This window comes from Diorhabda sublineata, chromosome 3 (assembly GCF_026230105.1).
Source record: "Diorhabda sublineata isolate icDioSubl1.1 chromosome 3, icDioSubl1.1, whole genome shotgun sequence".
NCBI classification, from domain to species: Eukaryota; Metazoa; Arthropoda; class Insecta; order Coleoptera; family Chrysomelidae; genus Diorhabda; species Diorhabda sublineata.
The window spans coordinates 34,629,931-34,652,365 of record NC_079476.1 but is presented as its reverse complement, the minus strand read 5'-3'; the positions used below and the strand labels follow the sequence as shown (position 1 = coordinate 34,652,365).

Here is a 22,435-nt window from a genome sequence, read left to right as displayed (position 1 = left end):
TTTTGTTGCTTCACCTCTTTATGCCTTTATCCATTGGTCTGTTTAATTGTTATTTCAATGATTATTGATGCCATTATCTTTTTCTAGGTTCGTTCCCATCCCATTTCGTTTTACCTACTATGTTTTCCAATTGTTTTATTTTTGCGCTACATATTCTCTACATTTTTTTCAAACTGCTTAATTTTCAGTTGATTTCTTCAACTTCTAAGTTTAAGTCATCTTTGTGTCTGTTGTTTATTATCATAAATTTGGTTTTTTTTTTATATTTATTTCTCTCAGCTTCTACTTCACATAGATTTATCAATCTCTGCATTTTATTTTCTAAATTCCCTGTATACAAAAACCATTTATGTGTCCAATATAAATTCTAAAATCCTCATTGTTTTATTACTTTTTCATAAAAAACAAATCTAATATTCTTCTTCGTATCGGTATAGAAATATTACTTTTATCACGAACTCGTCCACTGATATTGATCGTGAAGCCGGCCCTATTATGTTATCGAGGCTAAAGTATGGTGGATGCGTCGAGAACTTTTAGGTGGACGCTAATTCTTTTTATATTGCTTACCTGTTTACACCGTGTTGTTCTAGGACGGCTTTTTTACGGTACTCTAGAGAGAGCCAGAATCAGTGATTAATTTGATGTCATATTGAACACATCGGGATAGTAAAAAAAACCAAGAGGTGCGTATTCAAGTAAATTAGTGTGATGAGAATTAACCGTATAAGTATTGGTGAATAGTTTAGTGACAAGTGTTCGTGGATAGTTTAGTGTTGGTGTGTAAATTAATTACATAAGTAAAATAGACCCTGTCTAGAAATTCATCCCACCGTTAAAAATTGTTCAAATAAATAAGAAGTATATTACATTGGTGTCAGGTATGGGTTTATATAAATAAATAGTAACGTAAAAATGGCCAAGAAACTAGGTAAACTGAAAGTGACGGAACGAAAACATCTGATAAGAAGAATAAATTAGTAGAAAAGCTCAAGTGGCAATAGTATGTGACAGCTTTGATCTAGAGACTTTTCTCTCCAAGGACGAGGCTTCGGACTATGTGGGATGATATTTTGATCAAGAAGGAAGGTATTTCGACTACGAAGAACAAATTTCTGCTAATATCGATAAGAGGATTTCGAGTGTACAAGAATGTATTGACATTGCCACTGAAGTAAAAAGTAAAATATAATATCCAGAATCGGATGTCGAGAATGAAATAGAAAGAGTTATCGAGAATAATATGACAACGATGGACGAGAAAACCAAGGAGTCAGAGAAAAAGATTGCAGATTTAAGAGCACAAAACACTGCAGCAGAAGAAAAGATGATTAAACATATAATATCTTACAATCTACCAAAGATATTGGCAGTTTTGTCCGAGTCAAGGCCGCAAGGTTTGACGGTAAGACGTTATAGATAAATTGATTAATTGGTTCGATAAAGAAAAACCAGTGAACGTAACTATCACATTACAAGGAAACACCTTAATGTATTCCAGACGATACTTCTTGAAAAAAACTGATGACTTCGAGTAGCTGAAGAAGAGATTAACTTGCGATATGGACACGAATAGTTAGAGCATTTGTATTAATTTCAACTGAAGAACCGAAGGCAGAAACCGTTCCAGGTATGAAGTAGACATTCCCTATCTATCAGTACCAGAGAACATGATGGAATGTTTCAACGCCCAGGTATTTATTGATGGCCCATGTTACCACGATATCCAGTGGAGACCTCGTTTAGCCCATCCGAAAACTTTAATAGATGCCTTGACAGTTGCTCTTGAATATGATGCAGCCACGAAGGGCTCGGGATTTAACAGGGATGCAATTATACAAGAAAAAGGTGACGAGTGAACTGGACTTTAATAAAAGGTAAGGTTCACAAGAAGCTAAAGAAGATCAGACGTCTGAATTATGGTAGGCTAGGGCATTTATGTTATTGTTGTGAGCCTCCTAGGTCCGCAAACCGTAAGCTCCAGTCAAAAAGAAAAATAGAACTGGTAGACTACAAGGTGGTAGCACAGACAAAGGATCATAACTTTGCCTCTTACTACTGTAGTCACCTTCTCTAAACGGCCGTATCCAGTAGACTATTCCCATTGCAACATGGCGGAAAATGAGGAAGTTATAGTTTCAAGAACTATAGTAGTCAACAAAGGATGGTCAACCATTAGGATCAGAGAAGATCGGGAGAATGATCGTTTGCTAATTCGGTAATGGACGAAAGAAAATTTAAAAACTGGGTTATACTATTGCATGTGCATCCTTCCTGAACTTTTCTTTCTATCAATAACAAGTTTGAAAACGAATACGTCATTGATGAACTAGACATACTTTCGAGATTTTTTATATTTTATTCTACTTAAGGTGACCTTTGAAAGCCTAATTCATTTTCATTCATCCATCAAGTACAGTGTGGTAAGATTACAGAAGAAAATAATTTTGCAATTCTGATTGTGGAATCAAGTATGAATGAAAAAATGGTGTATAGACCGATTTTGATTAATATTTTTCAAAACAATGTATACTGCAAGTGTTTCATTTTAATATGGATAAGATATTATGGAAAACAGTAGGCATTTATAAAATTTTTAAATACTAATCTTTGATTACCGAGGATTTCGTTATCACAAGTCTAATCATAGATTATATATAGATTATCAATATCAATATTAACAATTTCTATTGGTAATATTTAAAGTACGTCATTGTTTAAAATGTCTCAAATGATAATTTTCAATTCTGCTGATGATAACATTCGCAATATTATCCTAGCGAACATATATACTAATGATGAAGTGTATTATCTTATCTAATGAAACAAATAAAATTGTAGAAATTTAGTTGTCACAAGAAAGGTATTATTTGAACAATTTCGTAATAAAATGGTGTTTTGTTTGTGCAGGCGTCGTGGCTTCAATGAAACTTTAGTGATAAACTCAATTTCTAAAGGCCAATATAAAACGCGAGATGAAAATAAACATAAAATAATCAACATAAAAATTAAGCCTATCACAGATGGAGAACAAGAAGACGGACTAAAAGATGTGAACAAAACGAAAATTTTAGCTAATGGAGGTCCTCCAAATGCTACGCCTCAACCAAACTATAACAATTCAGTGGTAAACCCAAACCTCCAGTTATCAAATTCAGAAGATGAAGATTATTTGAATCCAGATAGAAATAGTATTTCCAAATCATCTACTGAAAGAGTTTCTTTAAAATCAATCGATACGGAAAATCAACGCTCATCAACCCCAGATTTGGACACTTCTGCCGTAGAACCTAAGCCAAAAAGTGGGAAACCAAATTCCAAGAAACATAAAGCTCCACCTCCTCCACAAGTATCCGATCAACAAGTTGATACAAGGAAGTCAAATGCATCCGAAATCGATATTTCTTCTTCAGATCAAAATGAAAATATGGCATCGGGAAGTATATCAGTGAGTTTTCATATTAATACTTTTATTAAAATTAGTGATCACGAAGAGCAAACAAATTTTGTGTATTCTGAGAACAAACTGGTGATTATTATTGATAGTTTAGCATAGTTCTTGTTTGTAGTGTATAGCCTATTCGGACTGTGTTAAATATCTCTCAGATATTGAACAAATTCTTTAAGCAGCATCTGTTAACTCGTAAGAACAAGTATCGACGAAATGTTGGCTCAACATTTCTTTGGCTTAACATGATCAAAAAAATTTATTGAATGCTTATTTTCCCACTTGCCACCTTACGAAAACTGACCTTTTGTCAAGGGGGGGTCATTAGTATTAGGTCGAGTCCTCCCCCAAAGACATGGCATTTTAAGCCTTTTACCCACAAAATATAAGTACTCGAGAGTAGGACCTTGAATGCCGTAGAGAGGCCAGAGATAAGCAAATGAATCGAAAATGGATTCTTTTGAATCGTTCATCTAAAAGAGCGTTCTTTCGAACTATTCCAAAAGAACTTCGAGTGAGTCGATTCTTAAGTTTACTAGTTCTTTTACGTACACTTGATTTTTTCGACTAGACCAACTCCTAAGTCGTTTACCCATAGAGCACTAAAACCGACTCCCGGTTATTTTTTTGATTAGTTTGATTCCATTCATACTAATTACTTTATGTCAGTTTCTTCTACTTATTAGTCTTGAATTTCTTGAGAATTTTATTTTTGTTTTATTAGGTATTGTTTTGATATTCGAAATATTTGGGGGTATTGGCTCCCTTTATCTACGGTGTAGAAGAATTCGTACTTTTACTTCCTCCCTTTTATAAGAAACAAAAAAACAAGTTAGTTAATCAGGGTTTAGTGGGGTCTCGACCCCCATGACCTCCCCAGGATCCGCGTTAAAAACTGCAAGTTATCTGCTGCAATCTCTCAATTATTTTTATGTAAGGCCTGGCTCTGTTGATATTAGGGAATTATCGGAATGATGGCGATTTTATTTATTCGCTTTAACTTCAATTTATATATTTTTTACTTGATATATAAAAATTAAATTGAAGTTTCTCGTATAATATACTAATTACTTATTTAAAATACGCCCTATAATTTTACACCTTTTATACCTATTTTACAAATCCATCATTAGCATACCTACCAAAAGATCATTTTTTCTAATAGGCACGTCAAACTATTTTTTGATAACAGGTAACAGTACACTATTTTAACATAAAAATTATTCAAAAAGAGCATCCAAATTGTTTTTAATAACCTTCCAATTATGAGGGTTAACTATGAGGTTATTAGAAACGAGTTCCTTTAAAAACAGAATATCGTCCGCATAGCGAATCTTTTGGATTTGGACATAGTATACAAATCAAAAATGAAAAAAAAAAAACTAAACATACAGGCAACTAGCCGTAAATTTAAAAATGTCTTCCTTTATTAAAAGACGGGATTAACTTTATTAACAGCGCCTGCGTACTTATCAGATAATTCCCTATTATTCTTCAGTTTTATTATATCGGATTGACTATATTTATCTTACTAATAGCCATCAGAGTAACTGTACCGATGATTGGCTGAACTATTTCCTGAAGCTTTTCAGTCATAACACTTTTCGTCTTCCGGTTAATTAATTTCTGTAGATTTCCTCTTCGTGAATGAGGTGTAATCCACTATACAAACAATCCAATGTTTTTAGGATATATTCCGTTTCGGAGCGTGATGATAATATACAAATATCTAATATTCATTACAAATATCTACTTCTTTATTAAATCAAGTTCTTTATTTCCTTCTGCCTGTTGCACTGCTCAATTATTGTAATTAATGTAATTCTCCATCCATCCTACTAATATGCTCTTTCTCTACTTCTTTTTCCCCCAACATCCAGTCATCAATGGTTTCCACCTTGGATTTTCTTCTATGTTCTCACTTCTCTTTCTGAGGGGTTTCCAGTAGTTGGTCTTACAATTGTCTGCTTTCTATTCTTATTTCATCATATTAGGTAATTAAAAACATTCTTTTCTTGTTGTCTACGTTATCTGTTCCTTAACATCCACCTCAGTGTCACCACAGTCTGGTACTACGATTTCTAAATTCCGAATAATTTTTGCCTTTTTGCCTTCATTCTCACCTACCAGTATGGCGTCAGCAGCGTAACAAGCAAAGAATGGTGATTCTATTCCACTATTCTGTATCCTTCACATTGCTGCTCAATTTTCATTATTTATATTGCAGAGAAGGCTCCATGAATCTCCTTGTGGAATATCACAGACATCGGATTATTCAGCATTTTTGCTGGAACCTGATTTTGATCTTTATCCATATTATTTCATCTGAAATTCCATCCTTAGTAAAACATTTGAAATTAATTTAAGTTTATTTACATTAAAAATCTCAGAATTGGTATTTACAGGTATCCAGTGTTGAGAATGATGAACAAAGAAGAGAAGGTATCGCAGTTCGTATCGATGCAAATTTGGACGAAAAACTTCCTGTTTACATGAAAGATCCACAGTAAGTGCATGTCATTATCATTTTTATCTTTTTAGTCTTTTTTAAAGAGAAACTTTTAAACGATTGCTTCAACTTTTTATATGTTTTTTATTTCGTTTTAGTTTTCTTTTGTAGACCAACAATTAGTGTAGTCAAAGAAATTGATTGTACTGGTTTCATATATATACGTAAGTCTTTTAAGTCCATAGCTTGGAAGTGATTGCCTGTTTATCTATTATCTTATTCTTTGTTCCTCCCTCTCCCCCTCTTCCTTTCTCTCTTAGATCTTAGGTAAACCAACATTTTTTTCTGCTGTTCTAAAATCTGGCATTATCTGTAAGTTACCCTATTTTGTTGGATCTTATTATTTTGCTGTTCCACATAAATTCTCACCCTTTCTATTTGCTTTCCTCATATCATTAGTATTCATATTTCCAGATTAGATTAGATGAGTTAGTGCATCAATTTACCTCGCTAACGCTTTGACCTTTTGATCTAATTGGTACCTCGGACTGTTAACCAGTCAGGCAGCAACGACTTTGCAAATTGAGCTACCTGTCAGGGGGCTATGCGGCTTACCTCTTCTGGCTTTTAAAAGCTTGAGTTTAAGTATCGTACTTTTTGTTTATGGATTGCCTGGCACTCACGAAGGAAGTGTTCGGTGGTTTTTTTATGAAATTGACTAAAGCTGATGGAGTTTCTCCGATGTTCTTCAGATGGTAGTTCACCGGACATTGTCCAGTGAGTATACCACAACTCTTTTTAACTTATCTTTACTCAATGAAAGGGCCTTATTGTACCAATTGGTGGAATAGGAAAGAAATCTATTCGATTGTTTCAGACCTGGGGTCTTATTATTATTACTCGATGGCTTTTTGGAAAACCTGAATGGAAGGTTGTAGTCCTACGAAAGGAATTGCCCTGCCTTTTATTTCGAGCTTAATATTGACTTAATTCTGTAGCTTTGTCTTTCTGGAGATATTTTCAAAATTTATTATTTCATTTAATATATTCCTTACTGCTTATTTTCTTTCAACAACATGCATCTAAATTCTGTCCTTCGTCGGTGTCGATCTTGATAGACACAATATTATCATCATTTGTGATGTAGTCATTTTCATAAATTTAGTTTCACTGTGTTTGTGGTTTCTAAGAAAGCCGTACCAATTTATTTAGTTCGTTTTTTGATAGTATGTTATCCTTGTTTTTAGTGTCCTTACTATGTTTATTCTGGTACAGCATACTCTTCATTATAATGCGATGGAATCTCCTTGTTTGAGTCACATGTTGGTGTCGAAGCTTTTGGTTCGACCCTATCTTCGTTTTTGTTATGTTCGCTTGTTAGAATGAATGGAAACTCAATTCATATGAACAGTGGATTCATTTTGTGCAATTATTCGGTTTGGACGGAGCGCAAAGATTATTCAGAAGACATATTAAGAAACTTAAAGATGAACAATAGATAGCTCATTATATGGAAATGTTACCGGACGTTTCACACAAACTGGTTCCAGCATTTAACACTTTAGCTGATATGAATTGGCCTTCTATACAACAATATCTTAAAACACATTTTTTTCACAATACATATACACACAATACTTTTTCGAACGTACAAAAGATTTATCGTGGTCGGAAAGTTTAGAGGACAACGAAGAAACAAGAATACCTTTCGACGTATTAGATACAAGCGAGGCAGAAATAGTTTTATAAAATTGTGTCAACATCTGTCTGAAGTTGTGGTACTGTTTATGAGAAGAGAATGCTTTGAGGCTTTACCTGAGCATGACTGCCAAAAAATTTACGACCACATCAAAGGGAGATTATATAAAATGCCAAGCACAACTTTCAAGAACTCTTATTAGCACATGCTGATCTATTTTATCATTTTAAAAGTATCGCACAATAACTCAAGACGATATTAAAGATAAAAAGATGTTCTACAAGAAGACTTTAGGTATAATATATTAGATAGACTTGATCAAGATAGAAAATTCACTCTATTCCAACATTTATGTTTTATACATTTTCCTATTAAATTTATATTGTCCTGCGTTTCCAAATTGTCAAGATTCTTCAATAGAACACATTCTAGCGACAAAAACCTCTTGGAATAACAGCAATCAATGGCTCAATAGCTCTGAAAATAATCAACTTAATCTACTTACATTGAGATTGAAAAATTCGGCAAAAAATTTGGCGGTTAAAATAAGGAAACAATGCGATGATGATAAATACGAAATAGATTACCAATTTTACAATTTATATTACATAGTTATTAATGGGGATTTTAGCTTAGTCCACAGTTCATTTAGAACTTCCGATTTTAAACCCCACGGTAGCTTTTGCGTCTATAATAATGCGGAATCATTTGAATATATCAGAGAAAGTTTGGAAAAAAAGTTGCTTCCAAATTTGAAACAAGACGATAAGCTTCCTTTCCAAGGATTATCTATAGTATTGTTGTTCCTACAAGATGTCATTATTGATGAAAAGGACGTTTTAAGATTGCGAAGAGATGGACAAAATTTAGCTGATAATTTGCAGTGTCTTTTCATGGATATTTGCTTAGAACAGATAACTGAGGAATATTTAATGCATGATGCCTTGCATCAATTGATGCAGAGCATCCACCATCGAGTAGGTTTTCTTATGTTATCCTTGTGTCCTTGCTATGTTTATACTGGTACAGCATACTTTTCATTATAATGTGATGGTATACGAATCTCCTTATTTAAGTTCTATGTTGGTGTAGAAGCTTTTGGTTCGACTTGATCTTCATTGTTGTTATGTGCGCGTGTTAGGAATAAAAAAGGAATGTTTCATTCGAAGATTGTAACCGATTATTTCGTATTCTACTAGAACTTATTAAATATGGAAGATACGTAAATAGATTTATTCATTTTGGAATGAATAGTTTGTGGTTTATTTTACTCTAGTTGACGATAAAAAATATTGGTTCTCTATGAATTTTTTTTACTTGTATTTTTTTTGGCTATAAAAATATTATAAGACGTTAATGAAAATATAAGCTATGAGATTATTCAATAAAACGTTACAATTGTTAATAATAAAACTGTAAATAATTGTTGATAAAAGTTATCAATATATAGTGATAAGATTTTATATATTTGAGTCAACTTGTTTAAAATAAAATTTTTAAATTTAAGCCATACGGTGAAGCAAAAACAATCTGAAGCAACGTTTAGAGAAAAGTATCTTAAAATTATACTTAACCTATTAAATAGAAGTATAAATAAAACAGATTCATTTTATGAAATCAGCTTGAAAGAAATAATAGAACAGTTGATTTAGTAAACCTTTTTTTATGTCTTCATTGATTTCAAAATTAATTAATCTGTTCAATTATAGTGAAAACTATTGCACAAGATGGTGTAGCTGTGAACTTATTCAAAAAGTAAAGATATTTCCGAATCACCTCTCCAGGAACTTTTTAATTTAATTTTCTTGATCTGTGATAAGAAACCTGAATTCAGAATTGCTTATTTTTATTATTATAAATATATTGCAGTGATGCACGGTTAATTTTAATAATGCTAAAAAAATAATTAACTATCAAAGGATTTTCTCGCAGCTATTGAATTGAATGAATGTCATTTCAAGTTTGCTTACTCGGTATCAGGAAGCTGGAACTGTTTCCGCAAGACCAAAAACTGGAAAACCCAGATAAATAACTGCTATTGATGATCATTAACTGGGACTTCGGCTCGTAGAAGTCCTTCAAGAATTTAACCCCTTTCGAGGAGAGTCTGGAAAGTAATTTGTTTTATTGGCCGTACTGAATTGATTCAAATGGATGTTAACATTAGAGTACATCTATATAGCGATTAAGTAATGGCCTACATAGTGGTACAATTTCTTGCAGCTAAAGGCATCAAGTTCATTTTTGTTAATGAAAATGCATCCAGCTGCAGTGTTTGCAAGTGCAAGTTTTCTACATCTACCTCTTCCACTCAGATCGCCAGAACTGACTCCCATAGAGTATACCTGGGGTCAGTTACAAAAAGCAATTAATTAAATCATAATTTATTGCTGCTGGGATACTTGCAAAGGGGGTGACACAGAATATTAGCTGTTTGTTAAACATTATTTCTATTAAATTCTTTGATAAAATCTTTTGTTTTATTATTATTATTATTATTATTATTATTATTATTATTATTATTATTGAATTTTTGGTACTTTAAGGCGAGAAAAAAATTATGATTAGTTATAAATATACCCCTCTATGAAAAACCATTAAACATTTTACAAGATGTCAATACATGAGTATAAGTGTAATTATAAATAAATCTTTGTTCTAGATTTTCCTTACAATTGTCATAAAATGTAGAAATCACAAAAAACTGAGAGGTGCAGATAACAAAATTCAAATAATCAATCACTTTTTCATCTAAAAGTGTCTCCAAAATAAGATTAAACTATTTGTTAAACGGTACGTGATTTAATACTTAAACAACTTAAAAACAATTTAAATACTCTGTTAATCCAGATTATGAAATACAAATACAATTTTTTAATGACTATAATTATTTATAATTTTCACTTTCAAATGTAGTAAGAAAACTATAGTTTTCTAGATACATCTCCTTGAAATAAACGAGACAAACGTATCATGGGTTCGATTAATTTTTGTAAATAAGTGTAATAATATATAATTACCAAGATGTCAAACTGTTTATGCTAAATTGTTTTACATATCTTTATAAAAGTTAGCCCCTCACCTTTTGTTCTCGATTACGTCTCAATTTTCTATCTGCAGCGTGATATTGGAGAGAACAGAATGATGGAAAATCCATGGACTAAATGGGCAAAGGATGAAAAACCAACTTCAAAGAAACCTCCCAAGAGATGACACGAAATCTGGACACCTACTTCTCAAGAAACTGAATAGTAGAAGAAACAAGACTTAAGACAAGAGAAATAATAAAAAGAAATTGAGCAAAATGCATACTGATTCGAAATGTAACAACCTTCTATTTTAACTATTCTACAAAATCAAATCAATCTCTAATATACAGTTTTTGCAATTATTGAAATTAATGTTGAATCTAGAAACAATATTGTTGGTGGTTGATTTAAGTAATATCCCTTTTCAAAAACCCTCAGCGATTCTAATAATTTAATAGAGCTGTAATATATAGATTAATATAAGATTAATTTCGACACAGGTTTCACGTGAAAATCGGTTTATTTTATTTCGACTAAATGCTATCGATTTTTTCGCTTTGTGCCCAAAAATGCAACATTTTCCATTGGATTTTCGACATTATGTAATTGACATCACTTGAATGTGTTGAATTGTTTTTCGCATAAAAGTATTTATATCCATATCGCCCAAACAATCTATTCTTGACTAATATGAATACTAATATTCACAACCCAAAACTGAACATTCACAAAGAAAACTATCGATAAAATAGAGAAAACAATAAAATCCATTGAAAGTCGGATGTTAAATATCAAATTGGTAGACAGGATAATCGCAGGATAAGGCAGAAAAGCGACGCGCACATTTCCTACGATGCACGCTATCCGGTAGTTGTCGATTTTTCAACAAGCGGCTTGTCAGCTGTCCACTATTTACCTTGGCATTAACTGCTCGACCATCTGGAAGGATTTTTAAATACACTAATCCTTCATATTTCCACCAGATACACAACAAGAGTTTCCGCTCAAATCGACATTTCTTTGCGACGGGCTTTGGAAACTGTCCTTTGTATTTTTATTACAAAAATACTGTACAAACTTAACAATGGCTTCAAAAGTGTTATCCAAATTCTCCTCCATCCGAAAGAACAATTTGTTATTGGTTTACTGAATTTAAACGTGGTCGTACAGACACCGATGATGGTGAATGTTCTGGTCGTCCAATTGTCCACAAATTGGTTATATCGAATAGTAAATTGGAATTGTGTGAAATAGCTGAGGACGCAAAGTAATCAGAGGGCAGTATGTTTACAATTATGCATGAATATTTCACCATGAGAAAGCTTTTTTTCAAAGTGGGTGCTGCGTTTACTCACAGTCGATCAAAAACAACAACGTGTTGATGATTTAGAGCAGTCTTTGGCCATGTTTACACGTAATAAATCAGATTTTTTGCATCGATATGTGACAATGGGTGGAAAATGAATCCATCATATCACTCCGGAATCAAAACGATCATCATCGAGTGGATTACAGCCAGCGAATCGCATCCGAAGCGTCCAAAGGCAGTCAGATGGAAAGGTTATGGCTTCAGTATTTTGGGATGCGTATGGAATCAATAGCGAATACTACATAGAGTTGTTGGATTGTTTGAATGCAAAAATCAAGGAAAAGCTGCCTCATATGTCGAAGAACAAACCACTTAGACAATGAACAGAATCACAAGTAAATGGCAACGATTGTTAAATTGAACGAATCACACTTCGAATTGTATCCTCTTCCACAGTAAAGTCTAGATCTGGCCCCCCAGATTTCAAATGGCGTTACATGATATCTTTAGAAGGTCCAACGCTATACCGTTCGCTCATTGATTGTGTCTTCCTCTTCAATTTCACAGATTTTCTTTACTGTCACGGTTGCTTTGAAGTGTTGTTTCCAATAATATCTTAACAATAAAGGAAGAAAACCAACATTATATATGAGGAACTTTCTGTAACAGCTTAAATGTAAATAATTGAGGTCATTCAATACTGCTAACCATTTCCTTCGTTTTGAAATACTCCATTGAAGTTCCCATTATTTATATTTTTTCACATTTTTCTTCACAACGTTGTTGAATTAGCTAATTCCACATTCCATGTTCATTGCATCGTGTATATATGTTTCTTTCACTGTTTGTTGCTCTATAAAACGATAAACCCATTTTTCTTGTTGTTATTCGCACTTACAATTTTATTATTATTGAAAAATTCATTATTCATGAAAATCATTTTTTATTCCAGTGATGCAGAACTTATACGAAAAGCGATAGAGAAGAACGAGTTTCTTTATAAAATAATTTCTAAAGAACATTTAGATGAAGTAATATCTGCAATGTACAATAGAGAAGTTTCAGCTAAAGAGACAATTATTAAACAAGGAGATAAGGGCAAGCACATGTATATTTCAGCTAGCGGTACCTTCCAGATCATTATCAAGGGTAAATTGGTTGACGAATTTAATGATGTCAGAGTGTTTGGTGAGATATCTATTTTACATAATAGCAGAAGATTAGCAACTATCAGAGCAGCGACTGCTGGACGAGTTTGGGTTCTTGATAATACAGTATATCAACAAATAAAGATTAGGCACGCCATAAAGCAAGAAGATGAAATACAAGAGTTTTTAATGAATAATGAAATACTGAATGTAGTAGGAAAAGAAGCGTTACAAGTAGTTTCTACGTTACTTAAGTCTGAATTTTATAATTCTGGTGAGAAAATTGTCAAGCAAGGCGACAGAGGTAAGTACCAACGATAATTATTCCACTGCTACCATTAACTTTGACTATTTTTTTCTAGAACGTTGTAAAAAACATAATCTTTGATTCGATTGAATTTTTTAGGTGACAAATTCTTCATTATCAGAGCAGGAACAGTAACAATAACCACGGAAAAAGATGGAATTGTAGGCGTGTATAAAAAAGGTGATTGCTTCGGAGAGCTGGCTCTTTTAGAAGAGGATTGCAGGAAAGCAACAGTTACAGCAAATGCTCCAGGAGTTGAATGCTTAACTCTGACAAGACAAGAATTCATAGCTCATTTTGGAGAGGTTAAGAAGTTCAAATATATCAGAGTGCCAGATAAACCAAAAGATTCAATTCATTCTGTCAATGCTGAATTTGATGAAATCGATTTGAGAGATCTGAAAATAAAGAAAACAATTGGAGTTGGTGGATTTGGTAGAGTAGAATTAGTGCAACATGTGCAAAATGACAATATTGTATTTGCTCTGAAATATTTAAAGAAAATTGAAATTGTTCAGCAGTGCCAACAAGAACATGTTTTCAACGAAAAGGTTATTCAAATGAGTAGCAGATCGCCTTTTATTGTTAGATTGTATAGAACTTACAAGGATAGGAAGTATGTTTATTTTTTGATGGAAGCTTGTTTAGGTATGTATCAATTCGGGATGTTTTAGCATTTACCATTAAATTTTGCTTAGAATTGGAACGGTATTTGTTATATAATAGTAAGGAATTCCAAGGGTACATATCCCCCAAGTTGATGGCAATATTTTTAATATATGAAGGAAATGTTTCGTTTTTAATGAGCTATAACAAACTTTGAGGATGAAAATATTTTGAGAGAATATCAATAGCTTAAGTGAACGAAATTGGACTTATGACCATAAAAAGTCTAAATATTTTTACTATACGATTAGCCTATCGTAATAATATTTTTTACATTGCAACAAGAAAAATATCAACAATTCCATTTATTGAATAATTTCGACCTCATTATTTCTTGACGATTATCATAATAATTGATTTATGAAATGAATAAATATACTTTAAAATAAAACTAAAAAACGCGTTTTTAAAGCACATCAAACTAACAAGTTGAAAATAATTCTTAATATAAGCTTCAAATAGTATTGAATAAAAATATTAGTATTATTGTGAAAAAAACGTCGGGGGCTCCATGTACGAGAAATATGAAACAAATAGCTCCACGCTTTTTTGACAATAATACTAGTAGTTTACATTTATTATTGATTTAATCTTATTTTAAAAATTATTTTTTACTTTTTAGCTTGATGTGCTTTGAAATCGTATTGTTTTTAATTATATTTATTTCTCACTTTTCATTTTTTTAATTGATATCACCCTCTTATAATGGCTTCGCTGCTTATATACCTAGAGCTCGTCGAAACTTGTATCGAGCCATAATGGTGTAGATGGTAAGGTTGTCGAAGTGGTTGATTTCCAACATGGAGACTGGAGGCTCGAAACGTCTGTCAAACGAAATTTTTATTAAATAAGACACTTGCTATTAGTCCAAAGGAAAGGTACAAACAAACAATCTCACAAAACAAACAAATCCACTTAAAGATGAAGCTAATAGGCATGTTAAAAATGACCTCAAATATTCAAGTCATTTGAGATTATTTGATCAATCAGATCAATAGGATAACATTTTGGTTGATTTGATTAATTTTTTCCTAACAATTCCAAAAATTTCTTTCGTTTCGGCACATCTACAGCCATACAGAAGTTTAAAGATCTTTACGTGCTTCCTTTGAAGTTATATGGCTGCTACAGACGGACGGACAAAACGGTAGTGATAACAGATTTAACAGTTTCATCAAACAGTGACTATTTTATCACAAACTTCACATCAACTCATATCGTTTTCCAGTATTTTCTCTCGGAATTAGTAACGCAACAACAAAATAACTTTACGGAGAAGACTTCTAACATCGGTTTTAGTATTTATTGCTTCATCTAAGTTCTCCCTAAAAAATACTCTTAGCGACGAATCAATAGAACAGATATTTGTTAATATCGATTTATATTTAACCTTTTAGGTGGTGACTTGTGGAGTTTGTTACAGAGACACAAAAATAGGCGATTCGATGAAAAAGACGCCATATTTATATGTGCATGCGTTCTACTAGCTTTTGAGTACCTACATCAACGAGGTATTATTTATCGCGATCTTAAACCAGAAAATTTACTTATAGCTGCGAATGGTTATATTAAGTTGACCGATTTCGGATTTTCAAAGAAGATTGTAGGTGTGGGGAAAACATATACTTTTGCAGGTTAGTTAAAGTCTTATATGTTGCTGCACTTTGGCCTTATTTTACCAAACTGCTGCTATTCTAAATCATCCGCTCAATTATTTTTTAACAATAATGAATCTAATGCAATTTTCGTGACTATATTTAGTTATTGTGTATTATCAATTCTTCGTGCGAAGAATTATAAACTAAATTTAATTATTAGTTCAGTATTAAACTTTTTCGGATACACAGACAAATTTGTATTAAGAAAACAAAAGGAACCCGAAGAAGGGTAATTGTTAGTGTTTAAATTGATGCCCATCTTGATCAATGCATTCATGGCAACGTTTCTCAACGAAAAGGCAGGTTCGGCGAAGCATGTCAAGATGTGCGCGAAGAGTTTCAAATTCTTCTTCAGTCCTCTTGAAAAAACGCGTTACTGGAGAAGGCCCTACAGGAACAAATCACAGGGTGTCAGATCACATGACCACAGGACACTCAACGAATTCTCGTCTGCCTATAGATGCGGTGAAGCTTAATCGTGTTGGATCGTTTTCCATTTGCCCACGTAAATCTTCGAGCATTTTCAGATAACTTTGACCCGTGACATGTCCCTTAATAGAGTACGGACCCACGAGGCCTCTCGCTTGGATATCTACCCACATACATGCCCCAGGCAGGTTTAATTCTTCTTCGATGAAGATGTGAGAATTCTGGTTGTTCCAGTGCACGCAATTATGCTGATTGACCTAAGTTGCTTTATTCGACTACAAAATGAAATGCACGAACTGCAGAGCATCCTAACTGCGTCCGAGGTACCAATCGTAAAATCTCAAACTGCGATCAAAAGCATCCTCGTGAAGTGCGCGGAGAAGACGCGGATAGCTGTACTGCAGATTGGTTCGACTGCTCCACCCGCGCCAGCGGCACTATTTCCATACTTTCGTTAGTTGTTACAGATTCCGGTCGTTCAGGACGCGAAGCGTCGGAAACAAAGCCCTTTTTTAAGAATTTCTAGTACGTCTTCCACACTGTTGAAGGATTTAGTGAATTATTGATCTTTGGAAAGCTGTACTGTAGTTGCAAAAAAGTACTGGTTAACTGGATGATAGTAGTTTGAATAGTATGGTTACAAATCAGATACGAAAGAATGTTTCTCATCAATAAGATCAACAGCAATTAAGTTGTTTACAGAACATGAAATTGGAATGGAAAATTGGAAGTATTTAAGATGGATATGGAGGTTGGGTTTTTCCCATACTGATCCACAGCCAGTCTGAAACAACGGGGAAATCAATAGGTGGATAAGTAGTTTCAAGAAGCACTTGCGGGAAATCAGGAATGGAACATTATAATTTTCAGTAGAGAATTCCGATTCTGCCTAGACGTACATGATCTACGAGTGAAGGTGAAAAATAAAAGAATGGTTGGAGTTTCCAAAAATCTCAGGAATACCCAGGCAATCAATCGAACCCTCATTCTACGGTCATAATTCAGCAACTCGCGGACTCTGACCGTCGTGTCCTCACTTCGTGATATTGACGGGCTTCATGTCGCTCCAGAAGGTGAGAATTAAGACCCGGTCCGCTGTCTTGCCTAGGTTCCCTCTACTGCGACTTATACCTCAAGTGAATTTCCCACAGTTTGGTCCAAGATACTCGTATTTGTAACCGATTGAACGTGCGCGGGACATAATCGATAGAAGAAGTTGTGAGTATTCCAGATATATTAGGAATTGTGTAAAGAGAAAGTGTTGCAACCCATTCTCGAACCTAGTTAGCAAAGGCCAGATTTTCCTCAATCGATTGGAGTGTATTATGCCAAATACTACCGAAGTAGAATTATTTTTAATGGGTATTTAGCTTTCTATGTCACCGAGAGTGTTTCTCATTGTTTTGGAATATTTGTATGAAATTATTATTGTTTCTGCAAACGTCTAATCTTAAAAAGTGTAAGTGTAGGTGTGTGTGAAGTGTAAAAACTAGGAAATAATTCCATGCTACTGCACATCGGAAAAAATGGTAAATCAATTATATGTGGTGTAATAGAAATGTACATAATAATTTCTAGACCATTGTTTGACGTATATCTGGCAGTCCGTAGCTATAAATTAGAAGCTTTAATCTTCAATAGTAAAATAACTGACTTGAATCACTTAAGGCGGATTCATAAACTTTCTATTTGCCGTTGTCGTTCGAGGATGACGTTTGGCGTCGTATGACGCTATTGATAAACTTGATGTTGCTGCCGTTAACCTAAAAATTTTATTGGGAACATTATGCAAATTTGTTCTTGTCGAAAGTGACCAACGACATGGTCTTAAACGTCAACGGCAATAGAAAACGGAAAGTCAAGTTTACGAATCGGCCTTTATTCATCAATATACATTTGTCATTATTAATAAAATCGCCTTTTTTTAGGAACTCCAGAATATGTAGCTCCAGAAATTGTTTTAAACAGAGGTCATGACAGAGCCGTCGATTATTGGGCATTTGGAGTTTTTGTTTTCGAGATGCTCACAGGAAGAACGCCGTTTAGAACTGATGATAGTACTCACATGAAAACTTATAACATGATTTTAACTGGAATCGACAGTACTGCTTTTCCCACTTATATCAATTTGAAAGCGAGACAACTCATACAAAAATTATGTCGTCCAGTACCCTCGGAACGTTTGGGAATGCATAAAAACGGTATTTTAGATATAAAAAATCATAAATGGTTCGGAGGAGTTGATTGGCAAAAGTTTGCAAATTTACATGTGGCCTCCCCATTTAAACCAAAATTATCAGGACCGGCAGATACTAAATATTTCGATAATTTTAAAAAAGATACTGACAATCCCCCCGATGAATTGTCGGGTTGGGATGAGAAATTTTAATTTTTAGAATTTAAAAATATTCTGAACTCAAAGTTAATACATGACTAATCCAAAAGTGATGTTATGTTTCGCATTCGTTTCGTCTATTGTTGGCATTTTGATATAGGTTATTCAAATATTTGGAATTATGAATTCTGCTTTTTATTAACATTATTTAGTCATAACAGTATAATTTTATATGGAAATAGTTTTTAATCTAGTTGCCACGAAGTATAGATACCAGGAGTCCGAGCGGTATTGAATTAAATCGAATATAAACAGGGCCGAATTAAGCTAGTGGCTTTGGGGGGCTATAGCCAGGGGCCCCAGGTTCAAGAGGGCCCCATCATTTGGAAAACATTCTGTATTTTTGAAGTGTTGGTACACAAATGTAATTTAGTTTTTCTTTTTTCTTACAGTTTTTTTTAATAATCAGTGATTTTTTAAGAGGTATAGAATTTGATTTTGAAAAAAAAAACACGAAAAATTTGGAAAAATTGATGAAATCTTTATTGAAATCGATAAATCGATCAGTATAATTTAATGTTTGAAGATGATTTTATGCAAATGTTGGCCGCGGCTCTGCTTTAATTAGCCCTTGCGCAAGGTCCAATTTTGGCACACTCTCTCAAACATATGGGCCGGTATTTCACGAATAAATGGTTCAATTTTGGCTTTTAGTGCGTCAATTGTTGCTGTAGACATTAGCCTCAACATGGCCCCACAAGAAATAGTCCAAAAGTATTAAATCACACGATTTAATGCGGCCAATTGACGGGCTCCAAACATGATATAAACTGTTCATCGAAGGTGGCTCTCAATTTGACCATTGTTTTGCATGTCGTGTCGCAAGTGGCACCATATTGTTGAAACCACATGTCAGGTATTTCCAATTCTTCCATTTTGGATAAAAAAATCTTCAATCATCACACGGTAGCGCTCGCCATTCACTGTAACGTTTCGGCTATCGTTGCTTTAGAAGAAGTACGACCCGATGATGCTACCGGCTCATAATCCACACCAAACAGTGACTTTCGGGATGCATTGGTAACTCTTGCAATGCTTCTGGCTGGTCTTCACTCCAGATGCGGCAATTTTGCTTGTTGACGTATCCATTCAACCAGAAATGACCTTCGTCACCGTACACAATTTTTCGATAAAAATGATCTCCTTCCAACTTTGCCAGCGCCCACTCACCAAATGTTAGACGTTGTGGGATATCGTGTGGCTTCAATTCTTGCACCAGTCGTATCTTGTAAGGTTTTACACTCAATTGCTGCGAACTGCGATGAATCAACATTTCACGGTCATCAGTAACACTGGCGTATACAGCGTGATCTGTTAAAAACAGTATTGCCAAAAATATATCGGCAAAAAAATCACTCGTTACATATAAATGCTCAGGTAATTTGGTATTTTTTTATAGCTTATATGCTAGTTATTTTTCCCTTTCACTTAGTTCACAGTATGATAACGCCGCATTTAGAAAATCGCGCAAAACCAATCACCATACTCAGAATCATCAGAGACGTTATAAGCAAAATCCTCGAAGTTAATAAGCGAAAAACCATTACAACACAGGTAAATTAGAAAAACGAAATAGATGCTCAGTTTGTGCTTGGACCAAAAACAAAGAAACAAGGAAATTTTGATTTACGTTCAGAGTGCCCATTGTGATAATGATCGAATGCACTTTTGTCCAGATTGCGCACTGTGAATTTTTTTATTGTAAATTATCGAGGAAATCGAGGAAATATTCATCAGGTATTCAAACTTTTTGGTGCCAATATCTACAACGATATATTTTTTCGAAAGTGTAACGCATCTGGTAAGAAAAATCTATAATCTTCAAAATTATTTGCTTATCGTAAATTTTCCAATTTTTTAATCAAATTCCGGTTTTTCGTGTTTTCTTATGTTTATGAATTGTTACCAACTTTTGAAATTGGAATCATATGGGTCATAAAGTAGACAGTTCAAGAATTTAGCGAGTATTTGTTCAAATTTTTCGAATATGTATAAAACTTTAAAAATTTGACTGTTCCATGAAAGACCTAGTGTACACACAAAGTCCCAAAATATATAATGTACAAACGAAGGGCTTAATCTGGAAACATTAATTGTAAATAATAAATGCTAAATGTTTATATTTTCCATTAATAGACATTTGTCAATTTTTGAATATATTCTTACCAGTAAATTTTCATAATTCTTAATAGTTTTACAAGGAAAGATTGAAAATGAATTGCCTCTAAACTCAATTTCTTTTCGCTTAAATCTATTTTTTTGAAACAAAATGGTTTGGTGCTGATTTTTGTATTATGATTTACTAACATCGGATGTTTTCTACTACTCAAATTATTTCTGAAACTTCTCGATATTAGTGAATTGAAAACATTTATTGAAGTCGACGTGTCTCAAATATATTTTTTCCAGAGCTGTCAATAGCAACAATATTACATTCGGAGTCCTTATATCTATACTTCGTGTTAACTGCTTTCGGTACTCATGGCTCTTTCTGACATGGCTTTCAAAATTCTCCTAATTTGACATCTGTTGTTGTTTGTTGTGCTTTCGTTTATTATTACGGTTTTTCCTCCCATGATTTCTCTTATTTTCTCATTTCAGTTACATTAAATTCCCCTCCAGAAACCAACTTCTTTGGTTTCATTTCCACATCTCGCACCGTACAACATCACATTCTTAGGGGTTAGTACAAATACTTTGGACCATAGGAATGAAATAAATGTATCCATAATTGCTTTTCCTTTACTTCTAAATTGTTGAATTCTTATTTTCCTAAACCAAGACATTTACCAATAAAGCGCTTTATTTTTTGTTCAAACACATTCAAAATCTTTGTTATGGTTCACAAACTACATGAGTTAAAATTGATTTGTTTAGAGCACAGAAATTAATCTACATTAACTAGAAATCGGTATTTGGATTAAAAATTATTTATTTTATTCAGAGATAACCTAAGTTGTAATAACTTTATAAAAATAAATAAATCATCTCATATTTTCAATGTGTTTTATTTCTAGTTAATCTTATTTTCACTTAATATATGGATGAATATAAATGAATAAATATATCTTATCAAACATGCTTTGCTACAATATGTGTGTATGTAATCTCGATTGTAAAAAAATTAATGTAATTTCAGTGGTTCTTTATAGTTTACAATGTTGCTCAGTTTATTATTTCACGAAAGTCCATTAGTGAAGATTTTTAATAAATTTTTAGGAGTAAATCTACTTTGATTCAGAGTATTTCTAAACCAGATAGTCTTACTTCTTAAGTAGTTACCAACAATTTTCAACTTCTTTTTGTGGACGTTGTAATCATAAGAACTATTGTCATTAAGTACTGAATCATATGAATCAAGTGATTGGCGTCTCTAATGAAATTTGGTAGATAAAACTGAAACTTTTAGTTCTTCGTAAGGGTCATAATATTTTAAGTCTCGGTTTTCTCCATCTTTCTCCCATACACTTTTCCCTTTGAGAGTCAGCTTTATTTGGAATCAGCTTATAGAAAATTCCTGCTTCATCAAGACTATCCATTTTGACCACAATGTTTAATTTAATCATGAATAACATTCGTATCAACAATTCGTGCTTCTCCACTCCTTTTACCATAGTTGATATTATGACATTGCATTGAATGAAATTAAACAAAGTTATTCAGCAAAATTCTCCGTCATAGCTTTCACGATCGGAGCTATCCGTGAAACTATGATAGTATAGCTTACTCCATATCTTCCTATTTAGATTTCTTCAAGATTTCTACTGTTCTTTGCTTGTAGACTTTTCTTTCCCATATTTCCCATATTGTTGTAGCGATAGAACGACTAAATCTAAAGCTTCTGCTAATATGATAATAATATGATAACGCATAGACTTCTACTTATTAGTCATGGTCA

At 33.3% G+C, this 22,435-nt stretch overlaps 1 protein-coding gene across 1 annotated transcript; it reads left to right on the top strand.

Annotated features, from left to right (window-relative positions):
- Positions 1 to 286: 286 nt before the first annotated feature.
- Positions 287 to 21,532, top strand: LOC130441882 (cGMP-dependent protein kinase, isozyme 1-like). Its single transcript, XM_056775707.1, has 6 exons — positions 287 to 3,448; positions 5,854 to 5,954; positions 12,887 to 13,386; positions 13,489 to 14,037; positions 15,453 to 15,689; positions 18,071 to 21,532. Exons 1-6 carry the CDS (start codon positions 2,891 to 2,893, stop codon positions 18,529 to 18,531), a joined length of 2,406 nt encoding a protein of 801 aa, XP_056631685.1. The 5' UTR covers positions 287 to 2,890; the 3' UTR covers positions 18,532 to 21,532.
- Positions 21,533 to 22,435: the final 903 nt, after the last annotated feature.